Source organism: Prosopis cineraria, unplaced genomic scaffold, assembly GCF_029017545.1.
Source record: "Prosopis cineraria cultivar Desert tree isolate PC_DT_omini unplaced genomic scaffold, ASM2901754v1 PC9, whole genome shotgun sequence".
Classification (NCBI taxonomy): domain Eukaryota; kingdom Viridiplantae; phylum Streptophyta; class Magnoliopsida; order Fabales; family Fabaceae; genus Prosopis; species Prosopis cineraria.
In genome coordinates this window covers 29,589,059-29,597,194 of record NW_026555340.1, presented here as the reverse complement: position 1 = coordinate 29,597,194, position 8,136 = coordinate 29,589,059, and the positions used below count along the sequence as shown (strand labels likewise).

The window sequence follows — 8,136 nt, the reverse complement described above, 5'->3', positions numbered from 1 at the left end:
TATATAGTTATTATTTAAATTAAAGTAGTCGCAAAAATTTATAACATTTGAATTTCAGTGAATGAAAAATTTGCATAAAAGAAGTTGTGATTGTTTGTTTTGTTTTAGTCATTGCCCAAAAAAAATAATTATTACCTAAATTAAAATAGTCATAAATATTTACAACACTTGAATTTTATTGAATAAAATATTTGCATAGAAAAAATTATGATTATTTATTTTGTTTTAGTTATTAATAAAAGAAAAGCCGTCATAGATATTTATAAGCACTGAAAAAGTTGTGATTGCTTGCGTTCTAATTGCTGCTCAAGCTAAAGTAGTTGTTGATATTTATTTTTATGGGCCAAAGCTATTACTTGTTTCATTTGAAACTGAGGGTATTTTAGTAATTTTATTAAAAATTATTAATGTCAGAAAGATTTATAGGGGCCTAAAAAAATTATGACATTTTGTAGAACCTTATTATCATTTGCATATTTCATGATAATTTTTTTGCCATTTTCTTAAAAAAAAAACAGTTTTTTATATTGCCATTTGGCTGAATTAGGTTGAAGCATTATTGGAATCAATAAAAAATCTCTCTCTCAAAGTTAGCTTTATTTTAGGATGAAAAAACTTACAGCTCTATCCAAGCAGGGCTCTTGGACTGGAGTTTAATTTAGGCATTAGTTAGCTTAGACTTCGGCCCAATCAACAAGAAAATAGTTTGAATTAAAGTCGTTCAACCCACTCAACGTCTTAAAAAAAACTACACACACATTTTAATAGCAAACACGATAGATACTTTTCATCGAATAACCATCAAGTTATTGACAACTCTCTTAATAAAAATTGAAATATTACGTTTGTAATTTCATTTTTATAGGAAAATAAAAAATGTAAGATTTAATTCAAAAGATAACAATGAATACTCTATTTATTTTATTGCCATAATTAGTAATATGATATCATTAAATTAAGGGAAAATAGCAACCAATGATCACGAACCAAAATTTATATTAGTTAAAGATTGATTATTGTAAAAAATTGAATAGATATTTGTTAATTTGGATCAATCTTTTATCAACCAATATTTATTCGAGTTTTAATAATAATTCATTTTAAATTAATAACAATCTATTTGGATTTATTTATTAACAAGTATCTATTCATATTTTAACAATTAATTTTTAATTGATATAAATTTTAGTTATTAGTCATTGATTACTATTCTCACCTAAATCAAATAAATAATTCAATGAATAGATAAGATTAAGTATTAAAAAATGTATTTAGAGAGAGTATAGAGAGCATTTTGATCCATAGCTAGACAAGTCTTCGAAGTTTGAATAGGCAAACTATTTGTATTAATTAAGGCATGAAAACAAACAACAAAGGTGAAGGACATGAATATTATTGAATTGATATCTGTGAATGAGGCAACATCTTAACACACGAGAAACAATTGCTGGGCTTAGAGCTCATCTTTAGGAGAGGACGAATGTGGTGTAGGGTTAGTGGAAGAGTTTTTGATGGGATAGGAAGCCTCCATTGCGATGCCACACAGTCCTTCTTTGTCTGGCACTCCTCTCTCCATCCTTATGTATCCTCCTTCTCCCCATTCTTCTCCCCATGAATTCTTCACTATCCAATATTTGGTCCCATCCACGGTTGTTCCATACCCCACAATTGCTACCCCATGATTCAATTCTGTTGTACAATCTCCGGTAAATACTCCCTGTAATTCATTAAGCTTGTCAGTTTCAACTTCACGTTGAACGTTTTGAAGATGCATGAGAAATATATACCTCTGAATAGAATTGGAAGTCAAAACCTCCAGCGTCAATGGCTACAGATACGGGTTGGTTGCTTACAGCTTTGAGCAGAGCATCCTCGTTATTAGCTGGCACATTTTCGTGCCCATCAATGGAAACTATCATGTCATTCTCCTGCAATATCAGCAAACGTGGCATCCTCAGTTTTCTTATTATTAGTCAAAGGATTTAAATTCTCTGAAGTTGGGATTGATAAAATTATGTGAAGTTTTCTTCCTTTTCTAAATATTTTATCACATTTTGTTATTTTTATAAAATATAAATTTTTCTTTCTCTTTCTTTAAAAAAGGAAAACTTCACAAAAATTTACCAATTCCAACTTTAGATCCTTAGTGTCAATTGTCAAATATATTTTGAGTCAAATTAAGGAAAAACATAGATATGTGCACCTTCGATGTATCACAGGTTCCATCTTCGGCTGTGTAAGGGTAACTATTTTCTGTCGCTAAGCCACCCTTTTTCTTGATATACTCGAAGGCATATTCCATTAGTCCACCATTGCATCCTTGGTTCTCTTCATTATCACAGTCCACTAACTCTTGCTCAGATAAGGGCACTAATTTGTGTGTCTTGATTTGATTAACGCCTTCAACCGCTACTACAGTAGAAAACGCCCAACAACTACCTATACCAATAAAAAGATTCTCATCACGCCCATCGAAAAATAAAAATTTAAAAGCAATTCTTATTGACTATATAAATAAATTTGAATCTATAAGAATGTTTCATACCACATTGGCCTTGATTTTTGACTGGAGTCACTGCACCTTTCTTCCTCCAATCAACAGAAGGAGGAACCCTATCAACATTCTCGTACATGAAGGTTCCATTGCCACGTGGCGTGCCTCGAAACATTCTGTGGTGATTAACCTTTGATCCAGCGTAGGCGTTCCGGAATTCATGGTTGGTCAGGTCTGCAAACTTGTTGAGTTTGAGCTTGTAAGGCTTGTCCATTTTGTTTGTGTTGTGGACGTGCATGACATTGGCTTTGAACACATTGAATCGCTTCTTCTTCTCGTCAAGGCTTCGAGAAACCGTGTGGTGGCTCCTCCATCTCTCGTACAAGTCCCACAAGCTCTCCTCCGACGACAAATCCTTCTCCTGAAAATCAAAGCTCTCAGACACTCCGAGAACCAAGGCAAGTGATAGGGCAACCCACAAGAGCTTCTTCATATCCATAATGCTTTCGATTCAGGAAAAGATGATTAGATGGGCAAAACACAAAGCATGAAGATGTTTTATATAGAGAAATGGGATAAGAGGTGGGAGATGGAGTTAGAGGTTCCTTATGGGAATCAACAATGTGTAATAATTAACAACATGCTAAGGCTTGCACTCCAGAATTATAAGGAAGGATGTGTTCGGTGTAGCTTAATGAAGGAAGCAATTTTCCTGGTTAGAGAAATGAATATTATATCCTTTTATGGCAAATAATAATAGGAAGTTTTGGCCACATGTGAAGCATTGTGTGCTTGAAGAATCATCTTTCGGTGGCATGCATTGCCCACCAAGCTATTACATGAAGCAGCAGGGTAGGCAGAGAAGGGTGACCAGCAAGGTTTCGTCTGGTTTTGAACTGTGATATGTGCTGCAAGAGGAGCATAGCTTTTTCATAATTGTTTTCTCTATAATCAGCTTATCCATTTTTTAAGAGTCTTTATCAATGAAATAGAAACAGTGGATCCGAAAAGTGCATTTAGAACAACAATTCAGTTATAACCGAAGGTTCAAATATTGAGTGGATTCCATTTATTTTACGTTCAGTTTTGCTTTATTTAACATAGAGGACAGAGTGTCATGTCACTCAGTTATGGTTGAGTTATTCAACTTGATTCGATATCTTAAAAATAGAAGTTATTCTCCCTTCTAAGCGCAAGTTTTTTGTGTAAAATATCAAACCCACTGTTTTGGCTTCAAGTTAATTATTTCGATATTCCAAAGAAGGTTATCAGAAGTTGGTGATGATCTAATCTCAAAAGGAGGTCTAGAAATATGGAATTGTGTATTTTTTGGAAGTTCCATTGTGTAGAAGCTATTCTGAGGGAAGATATTAAAGTAATAGTTTAACACTGACACGCATTTGACTGCAGGGCGAAGCCGTTGCTTGTGGTAAAGGATTGTACTAACTTAGAGTGACGCGTTTGGTGCCAGTCGGTGATGCCACTGAGAAATTATAAATTAAAGGAAGTGTGTTAGTAAAGCAATACTTTGCGCCATTGTCTTTTGATTGAAGTACAAGAAGTAGGGTCATGTTATGTTATAGCCAAGGTATTCAGATTCAGGGTTGTCATAGAAAATGTCGAGATGGGTCGCGTGCCTTAGTTGTATTAATCTTTTCAACAGGTGTATCATCTTGCCTCCAATTCTCAAGGATAAGTCCACATTCCGTAGAAAAACCAGCACTTTGCTCGTCGGGTTCTTCAAGTCCAAGTCTTTCCACAAGGTACCATTAATTTAGTATACCACACGACAATTCTCAGTTTCAACTGGACGCGAATTCTTTGCATTTACCATTTGAGCAACCCACTATAACGCTGAACTCTCCTCTGCAAAAGCCTTGTGGCTTTTAGTTTATTTGCTTCTCCACACAATTCTCCATTTCTCTTCTCTTCTTGCCTTCTTTGTTTTTTTTTTTTGTTTTTGTTTGGGAGGGGGGGTTAACTCCACGGATTTCCGGCACTTAATAAAAATATTAAACAAGACACTCTACTGTTATCTTAATGTTATATTAATAATAAAGGAATAGTAGTAAAAATAATTTTAGTATATTGACTCATAGTTCATGCTTTATTGAGAAGATAGAGACCATACTGAGTGATACTTTATTAACAACGAATATCTACAGCATCCCTAATTTGAAGTTTTGAATGGTAGACGCTACGGTGTATGAACCAAGAAGGTTTTTTTTTTTTTTGGGGGGGGGGTTGTGGAAGAATTGAGCCGGCCAGGACAAGAACTGAGCATAGAAGTTAAAAAAACCACATCCTAATGAACGAGTGCATTCACATAAACACGACCCCATCATGTCCAAACGCAGACAACCCCGTTCTTATCAGCTGAAGCGAGGGTTTTTCCAAGTCCACTCCATGTACAACACAATACAGACGAATTGTGTTCTTTCAGAGTACTGACAATATCAGACTTGGATATTGACCAAATATATACAGATCCATCGGCAGATCCAGCAGCCACATAGTTATCATCAGGGCTAATGCACGAGCGGCTCCAATTAGATGCCACTCTGTTTCCTGTGGCTCTCAGTGTGCCACAAACCTCCAGCGTTCGCACATCAAACAAATTATGTAAATTGTCCCTTCCACTTGTCAACACAACATTTCCATTTCGAGAGAAAGATATTGAAGTGACAGCAAGCGAATGTGCAGCAACCTCACTAAGAAGCTTTCCAGACTGAATATCCCATAACCGAAGATTTCCATCAACATGACCAGAAAATATAGTCTGTCCATCCATGCTGAAGCAAAGAGCATTACAGTTGCTGTAAAAGATTATTGTGTTGGTGCAGTAACCTTTCACCAAGTCCCAAACTTTAATAGTTCGATCATATGCGGAACTGACAACATGGCGACTTGAAACCTTGCTGACATCAACAGCACACACTTTATCTGTATGACCAGTAAGGGTATGACGAACCCGGCCTGAGTTGAAATCCCACGCATATAAGTTGTTTGAGCTGCTAGCAGCAATAATAGATTGATTGTCATGGGTAACTGCGAGATCCAAGACAGAACCAAGGCAGCCATAAAGATTAGAACTCAAGGATCCTGTATTAGTGTCCCACACCTTAACTGACCGATCATGTCCCCCAGTAATCAATTTACTAGAGTTGTACACAAACAAAGCGGAGGCACAGCCGCCTTCATGGGCTTGGAGCCTGAATTTGCATGTGGAGGGGTTAATTGACTCTAGAAAGAACTCAGCACCTTCTTCACTTCGACGAACTATGCCATCTACTTGCTGCTTTGCTAGTTTTTCTAAATCACTTGCCTTTAGCCGTTCAACCATGTCTTCATACAGTGCATTTACCTAAGTTGATAAAACAACAAAATAAAATACTCAATTTAGAAGTATTATTACAAGGAAGCATTTAGCACCCTAGCAGCTAGAATTGTAGCACCACAGTTTCGGGATGTGCTACATGAAAGGAACTTATACTACCAGAGTAAATATCAAATTTGTTCACTTATATCAGAAATTGATTTAAGTACATCAGGCAGGGTCAAATTTTGAGTCATCAGATAACATGATCTGAGGTAACATCCCCCCCCCCTTTTTGGCAATCAGTTTGGAGGTAATTGGCAAACAAGTTAACAACAACAGTAGTGGTATAAACCAGAAATAATACAATTATTCTGGGAGAGCCTCATTGCTTGCATACCCTTGATGTACCCACTTTGTTCAACAGGCACATCCCAGTCCCATGTCAAAGCCAAATTCCTTTCCCAAAAAAATTGTACAAATACTAAGCCATCTACTCTCAAAAGAATATACAAGAAATTATACCTCATTCAGGCGTTCAGCATCCTTCATCTTTTCCAGCATCCACCGGTCAACTAACATCTTATTTTCAGCCTCCGTATTCTTGGCTTTAAGAGTCATCTGTTCCAACTGTGCTTTAAGTTCTGTATTCTCACCAATAATCAATTCCAGAGCTTTAATCTTTTCTTCGAAGTCTTTCTTTAATTGAGATCTCTCATCCCTGCAACATTCATTTAAGTTGCAATCAATTGTACAACAATATGTACAGATAAACAAGAACTTCAAAACTATTAAAACACAGAAAGAATATAAATCAACCTCAATTCAGTCAACTCCTTTTGCATATCACAAATTGCAACCTCTCTCTCTTGAGCTGAAGCTTTTGAAGCCCTGGATTCAGCTACTTCGACAACCAGTTGCTCGGACAGTCGAGATTGAGCTTTGTAGCATTGTTGAAGTTCCAACAGTAGATTCTCCGCTTTCTCCTTCCATTCAGAGCCCTTCAAGAACATGTAACGTTTCACTAAATAAGGCATCCCAATTGATGAACTTAACCCAAATCCAAACCACAATCCGAGTAGCTACAATAGCAACAACACCACCAATGACAAATACCGACACATTTATCATTGTCTGGAGACATACGCAAAAGCAACACTGGTTGGGTCAAGGCATCGACAAGAGAAAATGGGGCTATGCAACAGGGATCTAAAGCCAACATCTTGGTACAGAAGAGCTATTGCATGGAAACATCAGTGAATTGAGTTTTGTTTTTTAATTTTTTGTCAATAAACGGATCCTTGCAAGGTCTTTAGTTTTCCCTCCTTTTCTTGGGGGGGGGGGATATTTCTTAACTAGCATTGTTCAGTGGCAACCAGTGATTCGACAAGTCTATACATCGTTATAGGAATAGTATGTATGATCCGAGTATTTCAAGTGGCTAAACTGGAAGTTGAATATTCACAATCATGAATTCGATAAGATGCCAATTAACGAAACCATGAACAAATTTCGGGCACCTGGGAAGCGAAGGGCCTGGAAAGAGCTTCAAAAGCCGGAGTATGAGCGCCTTCTTCAGCTAAATGCCGCTTCCGCAGAGCCTTCAAAGCGTGCTTTATAGCTTCATTTGCAATATCTTCCTGTGATTTACGAGACTTGGCCATTATAGGAAAACAATACACCTGCAACAATAAATATGGAAAAAATATTAGAAACATCAACAAAAAATTTATATAATTTTGATAAGAAATCGACTTTAATCAAGTGGATGCATTGTTCCTGCATATGTTACAGCGCTTTGCATACCCTTTTCCCCTAAGTTCCTACTAACTTCACATGTATATTTGAGGACGCGGTGTTCGGTCTGAACTAACGCGATCAGTAAGGAAAAAGTTAGAATCGCGTCTACCCCAAAGAATCTCGCTACCTCAACAGCTTTGCTTTGGAAAGTCGGGCGTTTACCCTGAAGAGAGATAGCGGACGACCAGATCTCTATCTTTTTTATGGTTTTTGGAACCACCAAATCCCCTCTTCGATTAGCTGGGCTTTGCATGGCTAAATTTCAATTACGGGGCCCCACAAAAGTTTGGGCTAAATTTTTTAGGTCCAAGAGAACTCACTGAACAGTTGTTGGAGAATTAAAACTAAAAAGTGGCCCAAACAAATGCTATGCTCTGTACTAAAATAGAAAAAAGTAATTGCAGCATCAGTGGAGAACCACTATTGGCTGCAAATTGATACACACTGGAAGGGCGTTGAAAGGAACGAACCTGGGAGAAATAAAAACTGCACTTAAGCCTCTGATTTTGATGATTTCAAAATAAAT

The 8,136-nt window shown here is 36.8% G+C and overlaps 2 protein-coding genes across 2 annotated transcripts; both read right to left on the bottom strand.

The window, feature by feature from the left end:
- Nucleotides 1–1,316: 1,316 nt before the first annotated feature.
- Nucleotides 1,317–3,190, bottom strand: LOC129320379 (vignain-like). Its single transcript, XM_054965806.1, has 4 exons — nt 2,546–3,190; nt 2,204–2,439; nt 1,788–1,928; nt 1,317–1,717 (listed from the first exon to the last, which is right to left on the bottom strand). The coding sequence occupies exons 1-4, from the start codon at nt 2,991–2,993 to the stop codon at nt 1,454–1,456; spliced, it is 1,089 nt and encodes a 362-aa protein (XP_054821781.1). The 5' UTR covers nt 2,994–3,190; the 3' UTR covers nt 1,317–1,453.
- Nucleotides 3,191–4,617: 1,427 nt separating this feature from the next.
- LOC129319797 (autophagy-related protein 16) lies at nt 4,618–7,795 on the bottom strand. The gene is made up of 5 exons (XM_054964870.1): nt 7,617–7,795; nt 7,331–7,492; nt 6,630–6,811; nt 6,336–6,531; nt 4,618–5,858 (listed from the first exon to the last, which is right to left on the bottom strand). Exons 2-5 carry the CDS (start codon nt 7,472–7,474, stop codon nt 4,836–4,838), a joined length of 1,545 nt encoding a protein of 514 aa, XP_054820845.1. The 5' UTR covers nt 7,475–7,492; nt 7,617–7,795; the 3' UTR covers nt 4,618–4,835.
- Nucleotides 7,796–8,136: the final 341 nt, after the last annotated feature.

What these genes read in the sequence shown, in the direction of transcription:
- LOC129320379 (XM_054965806.1), bottom strand. Translation starts at nt 2,993, where the DNA reads ATGGATATGAAGAAGCTCTTGTGGGTTGCCCTATCACTTGCCTTGGTT. An exon ending in CAAAAATCAAGGCCAATGTG is followed by an intron (nt 2,440 to 2,545) that starts GTATGAAACATT and finishes TTATTGGTATAG; the next exon opens with GTAGTTGTTGGGCGTTTTCT. An exon ending in ACTTCCAATTCTATTCAGAG is followed by an intron (nt 1,718 to 1,787) that starts GTATATATTTCT and finishes AATGAATTACAG; the next exon opens with GGAGTATTTACCGGAGATTG.
- LOC129319797 (XM_054964870.1), bottom strand. Translation starts at nt 7,474, where the DNA reads ATGGCCAAGTCTCGTAAATCACAGGAAGATATTGCAAATGAAGCTATA. An exon ending in AAGGAGTTGACTGAATTGAG is followed by an intron (nt 6,532 to 6,629) that starts GTTGATTTATAT and finishes TGAATGTTGCAG; the next exon opens with GGATGAGAGATCTCAATTAA. An exon ending in ATGCTGAACGCCTGAATGAG is followed by an intron (nt 5,859 to 6,335) that starts GTATAATTTCTT and finishes TTATCAACTTAG; the next exon opens with GTAAATGCACTGTATGAAGA.